Genomic DNA, 20,240 nt, shown 5'->3' with positions numbered 1-20,240 from the left:
AAGCATTATAATTTGTTCTGTTCTCCCTCTTTGATGGTGAGCTCAAAATATTCTGAAAGAAAAAACTAATCCCAATACAGGGGTAATTAGGAAAACGAATCATAAAATGTAATTTTTTTTTTACTTCAAGCTATACAATAACTTGTCACTCTTCATGTTTCCACAAACCTCATCATCATGATAGACTTTTTTTCTTTTTTGGGGGGGTGAGATGGTTATTTTGTTTTGGTTTTACAGTGTGCTAGTCAAAAAATCAATTATTATCTTAACTCTTTTGTATAGTGAGGTAGCACACCTTTCAGGCAACTGGTATTAATGAGCAGACATGACTATAGAATCTCCATCTGTTTTTCTGACAAAGCCGTGGCTACCCGAGTCTCTCATTGAAATTCCATTAATCTAGTGCACCAACGTCCAATGCGAAAATCAAAACTCCATCTAACCCTTTATCAGCTCACAATAACCTACAAGTGAACTCTGCCTGTTAGCATATAGCAAGTTATGATTTTGCTATCAATCAGGTTTCAGCCAATAAAAAAGCAGGCTTGGCAGGGTTTGGTGGTTTTGTTTTTGTTTTCTGTTTTCATCCCCTTTCTGTTTCTGTAGGGTGTCTGGACCTTGTGAGCCAATGCATTATTCTCCTTTGCTCCGATTTAATTGCTACCAGCAATCAAGTCGAAGCATCACTGAAGTGTGCTTGAATTTCATTAGAAGATATAACTTATGCTACTTTCCTACAGTACCTAATAAACCATAAAGAAACCAAAACACATATGGCTTGAGGGAATAACTGGAAAATTAGGTAGCCATTTGGGAACTGAGTGAACTTTTGAACCAGAGGAACAGAGAAAAAGAAATATTAAAAGGAAAGACAGACTTAGAATGCACATAGAGATGTGCAGGTTTGACCTTTTCAGTACCTTGAAAATTACATTAGCATTATGAAAAATACATATCATGTTTAGAGTTTATAATCCATCAAAGTTTAGATACTTTGTTAGTGCCCACCATAAGGTAAAAGTCAAAAGGACAAAATAACAATCTGATTTGACAAAAGGCCTTTGGGTGACCTGTGCTAATTTAGTTATCCTTATTGTTAAATGCGTTATCTTGCCGGTAATTAATACATCATTAGGCAGTGGTCACATGATGAAGGAAAATGATTCAGCAAGAGATACACTACAAATATAAAATGCCCTATAGAATGGAATTGGGTAGATATAACATTTGAAGAATGGTAATGAAAAATTAAGTATTTCAAAAAATATGCAACTATGAAATCCGAGAAAACAGAAATTTGAGCTACAATTGTTTTAAATACTCAAATGAGTACATTTTAATTGGTACTTCAGATTTTAGAAATCCAAATATCCATGCATAAAATTACGCAAAAATAGTCCTCTTTTATGATTTTTTCATTCTAGCTCAGTAAAATGTGTAATCTACTCATTTTGATAAAGCACCTTAAATATTCTGAAATGATAGTTTGCATGTTAAAGGAAACAGTATATAAATCCATACACAACTGCAATGCTTACCCAGTCAAATTAAAGTATTGTAGAATTTTCCATCAAATAAAGATATATTCTAAGTTTATATAGACCTCCATATGTATTTATATGCTTTCCATTCAGTTCCAAACCAATTTGTCCTGTTGGAAGTGAATTGTTTTTAATCTAGCTTTAAGTTCTGTTATTTTATCAGTATATATACCTCCATAAGTATGTTTGTCTACATGCAAAAACGTTTAATAAAAATGGACAGAAATAACTGACCCTAATAACTGTCACATATAACCATTTATATTTTAAAATATACCATCAATAATTATAAGCTTCAATTTTTGAAATTATTTTCTAAAGAACAGGTTAGATAAGGTAATCCTCTGTTAGTTGAAGGAAGGTGACTTAAAGGAAAGTAACATTTTCTTTAAATAGAAGTTTAATGTTTTCCAAAATGTAGAACTCAACATAAAACAAATATGATTATTATTGCTACGCATTGTGCAAAGTTCTGAGGATAAAGAGATGGTGTTATTCTGAATCAGTGGTTAGAATGTTTATCACTTATGCATGTACTTGACTTATCCCTGTTCTGCAATAGACATAATTTTATACCTCATAAAAGCAATTTATGTATCCAAAGGGAATAATCTGGATAACATAAAATGTGGAGTGCTCTGTTGCGGGAAGCATATTTTCATTCACCAATTGTATTTAGAGATGCAACTGCACAGTTTGATCATCCTATCATGGCCGACAGCATCATTCACTCCTATGTCTATCTGAAACTTTCAGTGTCACAAATTAATATACACGGCTAATTTATCGATATCTTCTTCATGTACAACTATATCATCTATTCGGTTTTAGACTACGTAAGCACAAATAGTCTCTAACACAAAATGCACGCTACGATGATAAAAACATGTTTTGTAACTCTTAGAACATTCAGTACTTTCTGAGTTTTGATGAAAATATTATCTAAAATGCAGCAAATCAACAACTTCATTTAATTGTGTATTTAATTAGTATATCGTAAGGTTAATCAGTTCAACCATTCTGGAGAAGTTCAGTGACAAATCAGGAGACTATATAAACATACATATTTTGTGTGTGTATATATATACATATATATATATATATATATATGAAAACCATAGTTTATGAAAGGAATCAGTGCAAAAATAATTAATTTAATATTTTATGAACCCATTTCACATGAAGTTTGTAGAAAAATATCAAGCCAATTGCTTCATTATTTATAAGATGAATAAAACAGTAAGCCATTAAGCAACACAATAAAATTAAGCAAGAATCTGATAATGCTAAACTAACAATTCGTTACAGGGAATCTTCACATAATTTTGTGCCGCTCCTCATCTATCTAAAATATTTTCAAAAAAGGTTTCCTAGGGAAAAACCAGTGTGCACTTAAAGGCTTAGTATACTTCTGGCACCACTAGAGAGAGCTCTTCAGTTCCTTAAAGGTCCTTACAAAGGTAAAGAAAATTGTCCTGTTGTCTGTTGATGCCCTGTGTGTTCATCTGCTTTCCGACAGATCCCATCCCACATTGTGATGGGGTTTTGTCTCTCATATGAAACTGCCTAAAAGAAGAGTTTTGTGAAAATGAGTCACTTACCATCAGAAGGTGTTTCATCCTCTTTATCGTATCGGTCCGATATCACTGAGAGATTATCAGGAGGCCCAGGAAAAAGATCATCAGAGTCTTCTCCATCTTCTGCTTCACCTATTTAAAAAGTAAGAAAAACGTCTTCTGCAAGTCTGTGATTTTTAAAAGGTTTCATTCAGACACCAAATAATTACGTTTTTCAACTGAATACAGTAACTGTTATGGTCAAAGGTAGGATTCGCGAACTAAATGAGGCCAGAATGCTGCTTTATTTTTATACTGAATGAATCCCAGGTAAATTTAAGACACGGAGAGGGAGCGCTACTATGGGACGCTCTCATTTCAGTACTATCATGCAGATATCCCAAATTGATATTAGGAATATATCTCTCCAAACCAGCACAAATGAAGCAGGATGAAGTGGTGTGGGCTTAACTCAAGAAAATAGAAAATGCAGAGATTGGGGTAACCTTAAAACCCAGATACCATTTCTTTACCCAAAAGCTGGAAAATTCAAGGGAAATTAAGTCATCTTATATATGCAAGTTTTCATGAGGTTCCAAAAATTCATCAGAAAAAGGTGATAAAAACTAAGCTACAGATGTCAGTGTTTCTTTCAAAAAAGTGTTAAAAACAAACTTTCTACCAGTGTAATTCAAGCAACTATCCTTCAAATGACCAAGCATTTATGCCTTCGCTTTCAGTTATCTTACTCAGTTTTCCATTTGATATCCAATTCTCAGTCTGTGACAAGTTCACAATAAATGTAAATAAATATTAGCATATTACTATTTCTATAAGAATCCTATGTACTTTAGAAATCTTATTTTCCTTTATGTCTCTAAATGCCAATTTTGGATCTTCCCTATATTTAAGGTCAGTCACTGAAAGTCTGAGAAGACGTTTTAGTACATCAAAAATTGGGCGATACCACAGACCAAATCACATCCCCCAGATCTAAAAATATTTACCAATGACAGTATTCCCAAATCTACTGCATCCTAATCCTCCTCAACCTCTTAGCTGCCTTCCACAGTGTGGACCACTCCCTTCTTCTTGAAATATGATCTTAGTTTCACTGACACTGTCCTCTCCTGGCCCTCCTCTTATCACTCTGGCCACTCCTCTTCAGGATCTTTCAATCAATCAATGATATTGAAGCTTGTTTGGACAAGGACCATGCCTGCTAATTCTGCTTTATTGTACTCTCCCAAGCACTTCGTACAGTGCTCTGCACATAGTAAGTGCTCAATCAATACCATTGATTGATTGAGCACTTACTGTGTGCCACAAACTGCACTAAGCATTTGGGAAAGTACAACACAATTGATAGACACATTCCCTGCCCACCAAGGAGCTTAAAATCTAGAAGGGAAGACGGATATTAAAACAAATTATGAATATATACATAAGTGCTGTGGGGAGAACATGGCAGGGGGTGGGGGTGAGATGTCATGTGCTTAAAATGCTTAGTAGAGTGCAAGAGCTTAGTACAGTGCTCTGCACACAGTTAGTGCTCGATAAATATGACTGAATGAATAAAGGGTACAAATCCAAGTGTGTAGGTGACAGAAGTAGGAGTAGGGGAGATGAGGGCTTAGTGAAGACCTCTTGGAGATGTGATTTTAGTAAGCTTTGAAGGTGGGAAGATCGGTGGTCTGTCATACAAGAAGGAGAAGGGAGTTCCAGGACAGAGGGAGGACATGGGATCAAGACATATGAGACTGAGATAAGACTAAGATGAGACTAAGCAGGTTGGTGTTAGAGGAGTGAAGTGAGCGGGTTGGTTGTAGTAGGAAATCAGCAAGGAGGGGGTGAGTTGATTGAGTACTTAAAGTCAATGATAGGCGTTTCCGTTTGTGGAGATAGATGGGCAACCCCTGGGGATTCTTGAGGAGTGGGGAGACACAGACTGAATTTTTTAAGAAAATTGATGCACACAGCAAAGCGGGCTGAGGACTGGAGCGGAGAGACATGAGGCGGGGGTTTGGCAAAGAGGCTGGTGCTGTAGTCAAGGTGGGATATGGTAGGTGTTTGGATCAGCCCAGAAGAGGTTTGGATGGAGAAGGGAGGATTTCAGCAATAGTGTGAAAGTAGAATTGACAGAATTTGGTGATAGACTGAATATGTGGGTTGAATGAGAGGAATCAGGAAAATGCCAACACTAAAGGCTTGGGAGACAGGAAGGACACTCTAACTACAGGGGTACTACAAGGCTCAGATCTGGGTCCCCTTCTGTCCTTCATCTACATCCACTCCCTTGGAGAATCCATCCACTCCCATGGCTTTAATCACCATCTTTACACAGATGATAACCAAATCGACCTTCCCAGCCCTGACCTCTCTCCTTCTCTATAGTCTCACATTTCCTCCTGCCTTCAAGACAGCCCTACCTGTATATCCCATTCACACTTCCAAATTAACATGCCCAAAACAGGACTCATCTTCCTACCAAACTCTATCCTGTCTTCTTCCCCACCCCAATAGATAACACCACTATCCTCCCTTTCTCACAAGTCTACAACCTTGGCATTATCCTTGACTCATCTCTTTCATTCAACCTACATCAGTCAACCAACTGTATTTCCTTTGTGCTTCCATGTTCAATGTCACCAAATCTTGTCGGCTCTACCCTTACAGCAATCAATCAATTATATTTATTGAGTGCTTACTGTGTGCAGAGCACTGTACTAACCGCTTGAGAGTGTACAATACAATAAAGATATATTCCCTGCCCACAATGCGCTTACAGTCCACAGGAAGAGACAGATATTAAGGTAAATAAATGACAGATATGTATATGAGTGCTGTGGGGCTAGGAAGGGGGCGATGAATAAAGGGAGTATATCAGGGGCTCCCTTACAGCAGTGTGTAAAGGAGGGGGATGGAGGAAAGAATGGGAATAGGAATACAACAGGAAGGGGACAGGGAGGAAATGGGGCAACTCCTTAGGAGAGAAACCCCAGCACTGAGGAGAAAGTTTTGTTGGGGCCCTGGCAGCGTGAGAAGAAGAGCTGAGGAAAGAAGCCCCTCCATAGGGGGTGCCTCACCTTTTGCTTCCCCTCTGAACATTCCAGCTCTTCCCACTTACCTGCCTCACAGCCTCTGAGGCAATCAAGGGCAGCTCTGCCCCAGTGACCCCTCTGTCTCCACCTAATTCTCAGTGAAAGCGGGGAGAAAGTACCAAGGGAGGCGTCTCTTGAGCCCCAGGGACCCAATTCAAGCCACCTGGACCTCCATGTGCATAGATAAGGAGAATAATAATAACTGTGGTATTTATCAAGTGTTAATTATATGCCAAGCACTGCCCTAAGCAGTAGTATAGATACTAGATAATCAGGTCTGACAAGGTCTCCATCCCATGTGGACCTCAAAATCTAAGGGAAGCATTGTGGCGAGGTGGACAGAGCACAGGGCTGGGAATCAGAAGGTCATGGGTTCTAATTCTGACTCTGTCACTTGTCTGCTCTGTGAGCTTGGGCAAGTCACTTTATTTCTCTTTGCCTCAGTGCCCTCATCAGGAAAATGAGGATTGAGACTGTGAGCTCCACATGGGACAAGGACTGTGTCCAACCCGATTTACTTGTATCCACCTCAACGTTTAGTACAGTGCCTGCCATATACTAAGCGCTTAACAAATACCATAATTAAGGGGAAGGCAGAAGGGTATTTAATACCTATATTTTACAAAAGAGGAACTGAGGCAAGGAGAAGTGATCTGCCCAAGGTCAAACAGTAGGCAAGTGGAAGAGCAGGGGCCTGGGAGTTGAGGTCCTGGGTTCTAGTACTGCTCTTCCACTTGCATCATGCCAATACTCTTCCCTGCCTCAGCCACCGGGGAGCTGTGGGGCCCCAGTGTGAGAGAGTAGGGAGATTAGGGTGACTACCTCCATGATCCTTGGGAGCCCTGGCAGCATGGAAGAGCAGGAGGAATGGCAAGTGAGGACTCAATTTCCCCTGTTCGCGGAAAGCCAGAGAAGCACTGGCATCTGAGGTTGGAACCAAGATCCAGCAGGCACTGGGGCAGGGCAAGACAGGTAAGTGGGAGATGCCACTGCCCACCCCACCATCCTGGAATGGCTCTTCCAGAACTTTTTCTTTAGCCAACACCTCCTGGGATACTTTCGGCACTGGGTCTACCGTCCTGCCTCTGGCCTGGAATGGCCTCCCTCCTCAAATCTGACAATTACTCTCCCCGTCTTCAAAGCTTTATTAAAAGCACATCTGCCCCAAGAGGCCTTCCCAGACTAAACGCCACTTTTCCTCATTTCCCATTCCCTTCTGCGTCACCCTTTCTTTTCCCCCGCTTTCCAGCCCCACAGCACTTATGTTTATATTTGTAATGTTATTTATTTATATTGATCTCTGTCTCCCCGACCCCTAGACTGTGAGCTCACTGTGGGCAGGGATTGTCACTGTTTACTGTTGTATTGTGCTTTCCCAGGGGCTTCATACAGTGCTTTGCACACAGTAAGCACTTAAATGCGGTTGGATGAATGAATGAATTTACTACAGCACAGTAGCTGAGAACACAGGGAGACACTGTGATGTGAGGAGGGCTGTATCTGACTGTATTGTACCCACCACAGTTCTTGGCATAGTGTGTAGCACACAGCAAGAACTTATATGTCCCAATTATTTTATTATTTTTTATTATCTGGAATTAGCAATCTACCACTTTGCCCTAGATTGTGAGCCCCACCTGTGTCTTGTATCTACCCTAACGTTTAGTACAGTGCTTTGTATACAGTAAGCACCTAAATACCCCAATTATTATGCATTGTGATGTTCTCGGAATGCTACTAGTCATTTGGATTTTTTTCCATGGGATGATTTAATACTTTCAAGCATTATTCATTGATCTTTCTGGGTTCTAACTGGGTGGCAAGTATAATCAGTCTACTTCAAAGATGGAGAGAACATCCTAGTGTCTGGCAAAGAGGTGGCTAGATCTTAAAGGGACAGGGGAACGCTAGCAAAAAGACTCTAACCCCGATGTTATCTCCTGATCTCCACGCCGCCTCTCTTAGAAGGCCTGCACTGTTTCCTTGCACTATTAATAACAAGGCACTAGCAAAGAAGACTCCCCTCGGAAAAGGATCTCTGAACAACTATTTTGAAAGTTATTTCAAAAGAGTTTTCTATAAGCAATGCATTGAAAATATAAATGCACTTTAAACATTAAAAACTCCATGGGAAAAAAGTTAGAGTATAAACATACATCAAAATATGCCAAAATAGAACACACAGTGTTTATCTGAAGATGTAGCTGTGACACCTAAAATAAAGCATATACGCTGAAAGGATGATATTAAACATAATGGCCTGGATTAGGCCCATAAAACCAATCAAGTTGAAAGGGAATGGCAAAATATGTTGTATAATTTTTTTACATTAAAAGCAAGATTTCTTGAATTTATCACTCCAACAGATAAAACTTTACTTCATCAAAATGACTTGCATAATGCAGTAGAATAAATTTCATGACATATGGATTTTATAAAAGAAAGGGAAAAAGAATGTGCATTCACAGGAGACTCATCATACGGAAGACCTATATTTTTTAAGGTTCTGTGGTTCATTTTTAAGAACGAAACTTAATCTTTAACTCGACCCGCTCTTAAAAATTGTGGTTCATGTGTAAGTTAAAAAGATCAGTGGGTTGAGTTTTCTGGCTGGCAGTTAATCATCTGGAAAAGCTCACATTTATCTGGAACAGAGTAAATGTAAGTACACTTTTCTAGAATTAATTCTTTTTTGTGGAACTGACTCAGATGTTGGAGCATCTAAAGTCACTGGGCAAAGGAAAACTTCCTCTGCAATTTCTCAAACACTGAAATGATAAGAGATAGGATCTCTTGATTCCTTATTGATGCCGCCAGTTATCACTGATCTTTATACCTTTACGATTTTGCCCTACTCTACCAGATAAGCGGTAGCAAAAGAAATCATCCGCAGGGGGCCTTCCGTAAGTATTATATTGAGCAGAGGCCTCATTACATTCCTCTTGGCTCACCTTTTCCCCACTTTCCTATCGGCTTTCCTCCCCGAAGACCTAGGAGCTAGGCACGTACATCTATACCTGCAAAAAAGTAAAATCTAAAAATTTTAAAGGAAAATGTTCACCTTGCCTATTTATAATAGAAAACTGAACCAACTATGGGCATCAGGTAAAGGTACTCAGTGCAATTTAGAGGCGTAATTGAAAGCATTACAGCCTAATCAGATATCTACAAGAAAAAGCATGCTCAAATGAAATGTCTATAGAATCATTAGTTGGCAGCCATTCTATTACAATCACACATAATGTCAGTGGTGCCTTAAGCCTGTGCCAATGACAACAGCATAAATTTTGCATCTCATTCTGGGGTCATAAAATTAATGATCAGTTTAAAAATACTTCTTTGTAAAAGTTATTGCACCAAGAAAAGACATGAATGTGTCCCTGTTATATACTTAAGATGATAATTAAGAGGTTGTTGCTCATTAATATTGCTACTTGTTTCCCTAGAAATGCCTTTGATTTATCCTGCAACTTTGAGAAGTTTAATTAATGAATCAAAGTTAGCAGTTGAGACACAGATCCAATTTTTTCTTTTCTGTAATCTCACCAACAACATGGTGAACATTAGTGTTTTAGGTTTCCCACAGTAGCATATTTCTATAGGGAACATTTTTTAAGTTGGATTATTTGTGTTGAAATGACATTCATTTTGCTTGATATTTATTATCTTCTTCAACATCTAAGAGCATTTACTAAGCACCCACACTCACAAGTCATTGTTTAGAGGACTAACAAAATACGCTAAACAGACATGGTCCCTGCTAACATAAATAAAAGTAAATGTAAGCAATAATTTCCCTCTTGCTTTGTGATGCATGATCCAATTTTTTCAAAGCAATCAATTATTAATCCAAACAGTGTACTGAGGAGAGAGAGAACTACTAATGCTGCTTTACAGATCTTGAAAAACTCAAGAGGGGCAAAATGACATTCAAACAGATTAAATTTTAGCATTCTCGATTCTCCGTCCTACTCTCGGTCCACTTACCCAAGCTGTCTCCCAGTTAAGCTAATCGACAGCTAAACGGAATGGATTTGGCTGTGCGTCTTGTCGTGCTAAGACACTCTGTGTCATGCTAAAAATTTCAAACAGGGTCAACTGCTGTTCTCTGAGTTTTACGAGAGATATTCTACCCAATTTTGCAGTGATTGGGTTACCATAATTAAGCTATTCTTTTTAGTAACTCATTTTACTCTATGATCACTTATTTATGGCAGTACACTCAGATGTCAAAAGATAACTTTTTCTTCCAAATCTGTGAAATAGAGCCAGTAAAAATCAGAATAGTGTCTCTCAAGTGCTGCCTTTGAAATCGACCCTTCTACAGCTGGGCCCCATATCACCCGGCACACTTACAGAATTTGTAACACGGTCTAGAAAAAAGGGCAGCAAGTAAATTGATCGCCTAATTCAAGTTAAAGGGGCTGCAGTGGAAATGAAATAAAAGACAGCTCTCCAACTCCTACTTTGCTGCTGCTCTTGAGGGCTCCATTATGTCAAATTGAAATGAGTTTCTTTTTGCTGCACCCTTCCCCCAACAGCGCTGTTATAAAGACCATTTATTCTGCCCATTAATAAACTTCAAAAATGAGACTCAATACATATACTATCACACAAAACAGGAGAATGAGGAGAAATCACCTTCTAAACCTACATCCTTTAACTCTCTACTGCTGGCTAACATGACCAATTTCAATGTTGAGCTAACGAACAGCAGCAGTATGACGATGTTAGCACAGTGACTATCACGCAGTAAGTACTTAATACCATTAAATAATAATAATAATAATGGTAGTAATTGTTAGGCACTCGCTATGTGCCAAGCACTGTACTCAGAGCTGGAGTATAGAGAATCGGATCAGATGGTCCCCATTCCATATGGGACTCAGAATCTAAGGGGGAGAATAAGTATTTAATCCCCATTTTATAGATGAGGAAACTGAGTCATGGAGAGGTTAAGTGACTTGCCCGAAGTTACACAGCAAGTAAATGGCAGAGCCAGAATCAGAACCCAGGCTCTCTGATTCCCAGGCCTGAGCTCCTTGCACTAGGCCACAGTGCTTCCTCAGCAATCTGGGAGAAATGGACAGAAAAGAAAATAAATTCTAACAGAAGGGGGATTTCTTTGGTTGTGAGCATTAAAGGCAACTTCCAAAATTCAACATTCTTAAAAAAAACTTCGTAAAATATGTTTCTTATTGGACTTTGGATATATTCTGGAATATCTCTTTGAAATTAACCTCATATACATTAGTATACTTTTTTTCACATTTTACTAACCATTTACAGTCTTGTCCAAAATAGAAAGTTAACTGCATTAGAATGCAACATTTTAAGTCACGCTTTTAAAAATACTATTTACCTTCTATCTAGAGTACCACGAAATAGAGAAAGCATCTAAATTGCACATGTTCACAGAGCACTATACTCTGTACCTCCACATGCAGGAAATGAAGGTTTGATTGCTCCCACTGAGCCTCTCATTTCCCTCTAGACTGTAAGCTCGTTTTTATTTTAGGTACTTGTTAAGCACTTACTCTGTGCCAGGTACTGTACTAATGGCTGGGGTAGACAGAAGTTAATCAGGTTAGATATCGTCCATATCCTACCTTGGGCTCACAGTTTTAATCCCCACTTTACAGACAAAACCAAGGCACAAAGAAGTTAAGTGACTAACCCAAGGTCATACAGCAGTCAAGTGGCAGGGTGGAGATTAGAACCCAGGTCCTCCTGCCTTTCAGGCCTGTGGTCTACCCAATAGGCCATGTGGGCAGGGAATGTATCTACCAACTCTGCTATACTGTACTCTCCCAAGTGCCTAGTACAGTGCCCTACACACAGTGAGCGCTCAATAAATACAACTGACTGAATAAATGACTAAAAGCCAGGATTGTCATTCCTCTGACTAAAGAGAATGTCTGAAATATTCAATATTACTACCTCTCTGGTAAACTAAGGACTAGTAGTAGGGATTTAGATTCAAACCCTGACTAATAAATAAAATAGAAGTGAGTTTGAGAAATTGTAACTGGCATTAGTCACGCCTATGAGAAGGTCTTAGTTAGCAATACTTTTCAATAGGGCCTGAAGGAGATTCAAATCATGATTTTTATTTCAAAACAGAGTACTCAGGAAAAGCTAATATTCTGTCTGCTTCTAGCTGATCTTTCACTCCTTCCCTACAAATTTTATTAAAACAAATGCAAATGACAACGATCACCAAGCTTCAAAGGCCCAATGTATTTTCAAATAACCATTCTCAGCCCAAATTGAAAACCACTTGCTTTTACCTTAGTAAAAGATTATTAGTCAAAATATTGATCCAATTATCACTCAGACTGGAACTACCAAACCTGGAAGTACTTTCAGCCAATTTCAGAGTGTGAATTGGTTTGATATCTTCAATTACAATAAATATCCTTATTGCAATAAAAAGCTATAAGGAATCCCTACCTGGAGTATTTTTTAAGTATTTCTAATTAGAAGGATTAGGTCCATCATTGTATTTGACTTTTTTTAATGAAAAGATGTAAAATGAAGTAAACCAAAACACTGGAATGCTAGTAGCGCAGAGAAGGTAGGATAAATGAGAAGTGCTGCCTCATGTCACTTCACAGTGACTCCCTACTGACCTATTTGAGAATTAGCAGAGATGACATCTAAAGAGAATTCTGTCCAGATCACTCTGGAATAGAGCTGCAATATAAAAATTTGTCAGGAGATGTTTGGAAGAATGGCCCAAAAAAGCGGCTTTGTATACAGACTAAAGATCTTCTCTAATCACCTTTGCAGTTCTTGAATCTGTACAGATTTTTCAGATAATAAAAAGTACTTCTCATTTAATTTTAAAATAAATTACAGAGAGGATTGGGGGGGGGGGGGGGGGAGGGATTTGTGTTGGTACAGAATTAGTTATGTTTCCCATAAAGGCAATACATTAAGTTTATCTTCAGACTTTAACCATTCATGCCTTAACATATGCCATTAATGATCAGTTTTATGAACTGAATAGTGTCGTACTATAAATGCAACTGGCTAGGAAAAAGCAATTATGGACTAATCAACTTCTAACATCTGTAAATTCAGCACTTTTAGATCACTTATCATACTAGGCTCATGTCCTTACTTTTTAGCCAATACGAACTTCGGCTTTTTAATACCATCTGAGCTATCCCAATTTCAAAAATCAGAATACCACAATAGAGAGCTCCAGTTATCTCTACAGTAACAAACACTAGTTACCACCATTCTTTATTAACTGAATGCAGTAACATCAATATGACTTTATGCTGCAATGGTCACCTACACTGCATGTTAAAAATAAATTTGGATTGCACAAGCAGTTTAGACACATGTAAGGTAAAAGACCTAAGACACTGTTCAGCACTGAAGCAGAAGCGAGCAAAGAACCCTCTTAAATTTTTAACATAAATGTAATTTAGAGGTGAAATTAATCTCTTACCCTTACAAAAGATTTAGTAGTACCATAAATATACCATAGAGTAAATTTTACTGTTTTAAAAGAATATGACCTTTAGAATTAACTATTTTGCTTTAAGTAGGAGTCCTCCTGAAGTTTCAAAATGAGTGCTAATGTGTATAAATTCTATGCAAGCCTAAGTACAAAAAGGCAAGTCGTTTAAAATTCATAAATTAATTTTTAGGCCTAACCAAAGTCCTGAATAAAACTAATTTTATTTTGAGAGGAGTTGGTGGCAATAATCAATATAACTGAAAAAGCAAAATAAGTATAAGTTCCAAATAAAGAGATGAAACAAATTATGGAAAACACCAGTTAACTGTGCCTGAAATATAATCCACACTTCTTTCAATTCAAAGGAGATGAAACTGTGGTTTCAGTTTAACTATGTTTTGCTCAAGGTTTACAGAGGTGAATTGTTAGTTTATTGAAACTGTCAGTACCCTCTCACTTTATCAGCTGGCATAGATATTCATTACACTGTGATATCTGCTGTCCTCAGTTAGAAGGTGCCAAGCTTTTTTTTTCTTTCAACCTAGAGTCCAGCTTCACATAGACTTTTTTGACCTCACACTGTGACCCTCATACCAGCATCCACAGGCTACAGGTCACGACCTCATGAATTAGCATCATGGAAGTAAAGGCTATTCCAGGTTTAGTTACAGAACACTGTAGGAACAGTAAACTCCTTAGCCTCCTCTAAGCTGGTTTTAACTCAGCCAAGCAACTTATTCAAAATTCTGGGTACCTTAGAGTGCAAGTTATTTCAAATCACGTGAGCTTTTATTACAGGGTTAGATTGTCTTCCCAGATGACGCAAATTTTCATTTTGTACACTTATTCATATCAAAATCTAATTTTTTTCACAAACATCAAAAAATGAAAAACCTATGAGAATTGTTAAACAAGGATATACTGTTTTGCTTATGCATTTTTTAAAATGTGCACTTGACTTTGGTTTTCAAATTAAGCTTCACTTTTAAAATTGGGGGAAAAAAAATTCCCAAAGGACATCTGGCTGCAGGAAAAACTACGATCCTCGGAGTCTTCCCGTTCCCTAGTTGTCACCAACCTGTGCAGTGCTTTCCCTATTTGTACAGCACAGTAGTTAATATAAAATGCAAGCACTCTCAGGACAGTATTGTGTGCTGGTTATACAAGTTGCTTCATTTCGCTATTTGTAGCAAACATGAACTCCTATTATGTCACTGTAACTACATCCCTTACAAATGACTTTCCGCAAAGTATTTAAAATATAGCATTCAACTATGTTCTACAAGAGTTCGACACAAGAATCCCCAAGCACAGAAAAGATCGTGCATAAGCTTTTTAATTCTTTTCTCAGCAGGGGGAGCCAGTACCCTCATCCTTGAAGGACTATCAGTGTAATGTCAGGATATTTTAAATTCTGAATTTTCTGCTATTAAAACTCGAAAGTTGATCACATTGCCAAACTGAAAGCCTCTGCAGGGAGAATATTTTTGATGAGTCAGAAAATGACTTTTTAAAAATTTACCTCTTTCCTGGAATTCTTGAGCGTAACTGAAAAATAAACAAAAGCACACTTAAAACATTTGAACACTGAAAAATGCTACTACTAAACTACTAAAAACGTTAAAAAGATAATGTTAAAATTATCAAACACTACATCTATGAGTTTTACCAGAGATAATTTTTCAAGTGTATTGTGAATCTGTACAAGTCAAAATCCAAAATTTATCTTGCTATGTCACCATCTCTACCTCCAATATATCACAAATATACAATAAAATTACAAGACAAGTTATATTTGAATTTTACTAAAAGAACTTACAAGGACTTTATTTTATATATATTCAAGAACGCAAACCCTCTGAATTAAGACATTTCAATTTTTTTGTTATACCACTCTCGCTTGAAATATCTTGGTGTATAAAAGAATATTAAAGATAATAATCAATTTTCATCCTTAATAATCACATTACTTGTTAAAATACTTAATCTACAGGCTAATTACAAAGTTGTACCTAAGAGAAATTAATAGGAGTAAGATTACTTACGTAAGCTTTACATCTTTTATCTTCTTAATCAAGTATTCTTTCCTTTCTTTTGCTTTCTTGGATAAATTTTCTCCTCTCAGAGTATCACCTATGAATATTTCAAGGTCTAAAATAGAATATAAATTAGAATTACTCCCTGAAAAAAATGCTATAGCGATTGTTTTTGGTTATAAGAACTGATAGCTGTACAATTCGATACACCGTATAACAGGTGAAATATATTTCAAATACTAAATTGGATAAATCTATTCCCTACAACTAATAAAATGTGCACACTTCATTTTTGCTTAACACAGCAAATGCTGTTTTGATATCTGGCATCATTAAACTAGGAAGAATAATACAAGTTTCAATAAACGATGCTTTACGAAATATATTTTCTCATGGCATGCAGATAAAACCAAGTAACCAACGTTTATGCTTGTATTACTGTCATCTCATTTTATAAATGCCCTTATAATATTACGAATTACTATATCTGTATAATACATGCTTCCCTTACATAGAGACAGATTTTTTTCCCTCTCTATCCTGCTTCCAGGTACATTTAAGTTTTGATTATGTATGTGGTCTAGTACCGTAACTTTCTTCCCTATGCCAACCAATATTTACATTTCCCAAAACAATACACTATCTACCTCAACCCCAAAAACAAAGTTACTGGCTGAATTAAATATTTTGGGAGTTCTGCCTTGTCCTAATATTTTCCTGCCTTGTCATTATCATCTGGATGCATATGAAAAAAGAAGAGTGACTGAGTGGCCAGAAAAATAGGCATTTGGCTATTCAATTTACTTCTTTGCACCCCTGCTACTAAAATACTGATACTTTATTTTGTTCTCTAGTGATCAGTATCAATTGGTCTCAATTTCAAAGTAATCCATCATATTTTCTTTTTTCTTATACATTATTTTGCTTTGAAAAAGGCCTAAAAGGTGACCCAAGTGCCACGGTGATTCTACAGCTGCTCAAAAATGCTATTCAAAATACTAAGTGTTAACTTAGTTAACACCTAAAATTGCAATGTTGATCATGACAGCAACAGACATCAAGGAACTATTTATTCTAATTTTATAAGTCCCTTGCACAGATGAAAAATTATGATTACAGTTACTAAGCAGGACACCTAATTGAAAGTAAAGGTGATCCTGGAAACCACAAATACTTGCACACAACTACAGAAGAGTCTTTATGCAACAACCATACAAAATCTTTAAATGCTCATTTCATACTGGAACTGTCTTTAAAACTACTTTGGATTCTTAAAAAAATCCCTCTGACAGGACTGCTCTGCTTAAAAGTAAAATAAACAAGTTAACAACTGTCCAAGAAACTATGCAATGCCAAGCCTTGTGTTCTATTCGGTTTACCTTTATTTTCAATTTTACACTTCAAAACTGGCTTCAATACATGAATTTACACTAGAAGACAGATCTGTGGATCTTAGGTGGGAATTTAAAAACTCCAGCCAATTCGATTTCAGGAAAGTCCCTGATCACTGACTTTAAAAAAAAAAAACTCCTTTAGTTAACCCACCGAAGTGCTGCATTGAGAATGGAAACTTGATTTTGAGTCTCTTTCCTATTGTTTCTTGAGGCTGAATTCAATATATGGAAGAAGCTCTTATACAGTGGCATGTGGATAGACTGCTTAATGTTACTTTCCCTTCGATGTGTGGCTTTAATTTCCCCTTCGTCGAGTATTTAATTGCCTATTTTACATTTTCATTATACAAGTTTAAACCAACAGGATCTCTACTCTGCATTTCCTGCAGCAATAATAGGACAAATTACAGCCAAAAAGTTATTTGCTTAAAAAAAAACCCCACACTTCAGTGCTATAACAAACCAGGAGATGCTATAAGAAACCAGAAGAATTGAGGCAGCTGTAATGTTGAATTTACACTTTATCCGCTAAAAATCTCAGGACATCTTGGCTTTTTATTGCTATCAGGGACATGAGGTGAAGTACAGCATTGATTCTTCAATTAGACATACAGTTGCTGAGGTGGCAGTGCAAAGGGGAATTTGGAAAGAGAATTAAGGAAAGAGTGTTAAGTGCGGGCTGTTTTTCGGAGTTAGGAAGAGGAAGGGAGTTTCCCCCTGCAGGTTTTCTTTGACGCTGGTCAGTTAATTCAAAATTGAAGTAGATACAGCAATGGTTTCCGAGTTCTCTTAGCTTCCCTAGCATTTGATGCCACATAACAATAATAATCCCTCTAGACTTGTGTTCTGATCCAAACGGGGATCATACATAGAAATCCTGAGCCGCCTATAGCAACGTTGCTCCATCTTTGCATTTCCCTAGGATTTATGCTTCCCACTCCAGGCCCGTTATCCGTACAGGGAAGTGGCCTAGGAGATTCCAGGCCAACTGGGATGTGTGTGATCGTAAAGACACGGTGAAGAAAACCCTGAACACGACTCGATGCGTGTGTGTGTGTCCCCCCCACCCCCTCGTTGCAAACCCCGGTTGCACTGCTGCAACCTCCTTCTAAAACACAGGCCTTCCTGACAAATGGGCTCCGATCTGCTGGCATTGTGGTGGAGCTGGGGGCAATATTTCAAAAGCGGGCAATAAACGTCTGGGACCCATCGAGCTGGCTGGTTGGGGAAGAAGAGTTGCCGCTCTTCGCCGGGCTCTAAAATAAATAGCATTTGCAGCTTTTCGCCGGGCTCTAAAATAGCATTTGCAGCTTTTCGCCGGGCTCTAAGATAGCATTCTCATCCTCTGCAAGGATCAATGGGTGTGAGCCCTCTCCACCTCGGAAGCAACCTCAAAAGAACCGGATTCACCAAGCCTGTGGTCACTCCGTCCATTTCCACCGTGCATCCAATCGCTCGTATCGATTGCCCGTGTGCGAAGCGCTGCACTAAGCGCTTGGGAGGGACAGAACCACAAATTGGCACGTCCCTGCCCCGCGATGAGCTCACTTGATGATCCCAAATAGCCCGGGGTCTGGTGCAAATCAGGTTCTTAAGAACCCAGGCTGGTGACAAAAGCTCCACTGTTGCCCACTCTCCTTTCTCTCCGGTTTGTGGGGGGCAGTGTGAGTGTCTTTGTGTTTGTGTGCCTGTGTTTGTGTGTCTGTTCTTGAGGAGGGAGAGAAGGGAGCTCTTCCGCAAGCTCTCCGGGCAGCTTCAGGGCAACCAAAGGACCCTGTGTTTAGGACATAATTCTAAGAGAAAATGCAGGAATATCCAGCACCGAAATAGGCGTGGGGACGATCGGGAAACTGAGGCTGCTGCGGATGGAGGGCGCGGTGCAATAGCTGGATTTCTTCCTTACCTACTAAACGGTGCAAAAACCCCAGGTCTCGGCACGAAAGGAAAACCCAAAACCAGGCATCAGACACGCGTTTGATGCTATCGTGTACTCTCCCCCAGCGCTTAGTACAGTGCCTTGCACACAGTAAGCCCTCGATAAGTACGATTAATAATGCTAATCTACCGATGATCGAAAGGCAAAGATCGTCCAGGGGGCAGTGAACAGCGCCTCGTGTTGCAAGTGCCGTGCAGAGCGCTGCCTATTTTGCTCCTTGGATATGCACGGGGCGAAAGCTTGCTGCAAGTGCAAGCTTGCACCAAGGGAGGTGGGGGAAAAAGGGGGCATCTTGGAGCTGAGAAAGTGGGAATCAGGAGTCCTCGTTCCCCCCCCAGCTCGGTCAAATCCTGCAACCAAGTGAGAAGGGGGAGGAAACGCGCGCTCCAACGGGGTGTTTTCTGGCTGGGTGTTTTCACCCTTAGCGGGACGTGGGAGCTAAAATAAAACCGAATAAAATCCACTTTGCTCCTCGGGGAGGGAAGGCTTGGACACCGGGGGGTGGATGGGGATGGAGCCAGGTTCACCTGGGATGCCGGGCCTGACCACCTCCCCCGGGCTCAGTGTGGTCCCAAACGCTTAGTTCACACAGTAAGCGCTTAATAAATACGATGCGCTTCCCTCCCGAACGGAATTACGGCCAAACCCATCACTGATAGCCAAATAAAGTTCCTTTTTTTCCCAGCTGGGCGCGTGGCGACTGTTTGGACTCTGGAAGGAGACGAAGGTTTATTAATTGATTCCGTCCCCGAAATCGCTGACTGGCTGCTCTAGGGCTAATCCCGACCGCTGTGAAATTGTAAACAAACCACATAAATTAAACAAACTTTTTTTCACCCCCACCCCTCCAAATTACTTTGTTCGGGTGAAATGTTTCAAGACTGGGGATTATTTTGAGCCGAGGGGGCCAGGTATGGATCGGGGTCCAAGATAAGGTATGAGCGCCACAAGTAATAATAATAATAGTGCTGGTTAAGCGCTTACTATGTGCCAGGCACTGTACTAAGCGCTGGAGTGGATACAAGGTAATTTCCCTGTCCCACGTGCGGCTCACAGTCTTGATCCCAACTTTACAGATGCAGTAACTGAGGCACAGAGAAGTGAAGGGACTATCCCTAGGTCACACAGCAGACCAGTGGCAGAGCCAGGATTATGATAGGGACCTTTCTCTCTTTTAAACTGAATGCGGATAACAGTTTGTA

General features: G+C 39.0%; 1 protein-coding gene across 2 annotated transcripts in view; it reads right to left on the bottom strand.

Annotated features, from left to right (window-relative positions):
• Positions 1-20,240, bottom strand: part of SKAP2 (src kinase associated phosphoprotein 2) — a 196,753-nt gene that overhangs the window by 158,159 nt on the left and 18,354 nt on the right. For both annotated transcript variants that reach the window (XM_007667348.4, XM_016227361.3), the window contains exons 2-4: positions 15,718-15,823; positions 15,195-15,220; positions 3,143-3,250 (exon numbers count right to left, since the gene is read on the bottom strand). In XM_007667348.4, coding sequence (XP_007665538.2) covers positions 3,143-3,250; positions 15,195-15,220; positions 15,718-15,823 — 240 coding nt within the window. The remainder of the gene's footprint in view (positions 1-3,142; positions 3,251-15,194; positions 15,221-15,717; positions 15,824-20,240) is intronic.

The sequence above is a fragment of the Ornithorhynchus anatinus genome, chromosome 8 (assembly GCF_004115215.2).
Source record: "Ornithorhynchus anatinus isolate Pmale09 chromosome 8, mOrnAna1.pri.v4, whole genome shotgun sequence".
NCBI classification, from domain to species: domain Eukaryota; kingdom Metazoa; phylum Chordata; class Mammalia; order Monotremata; family Ornithorhynchidae; genus Ornithorhynchus; species Ornithorhynchus anatinus.
The sequence above is the reverse complement of the archived record's forward strand: the minus strand, read 5'-3'. Positions and strand labels throughout refer to the sequence as shown.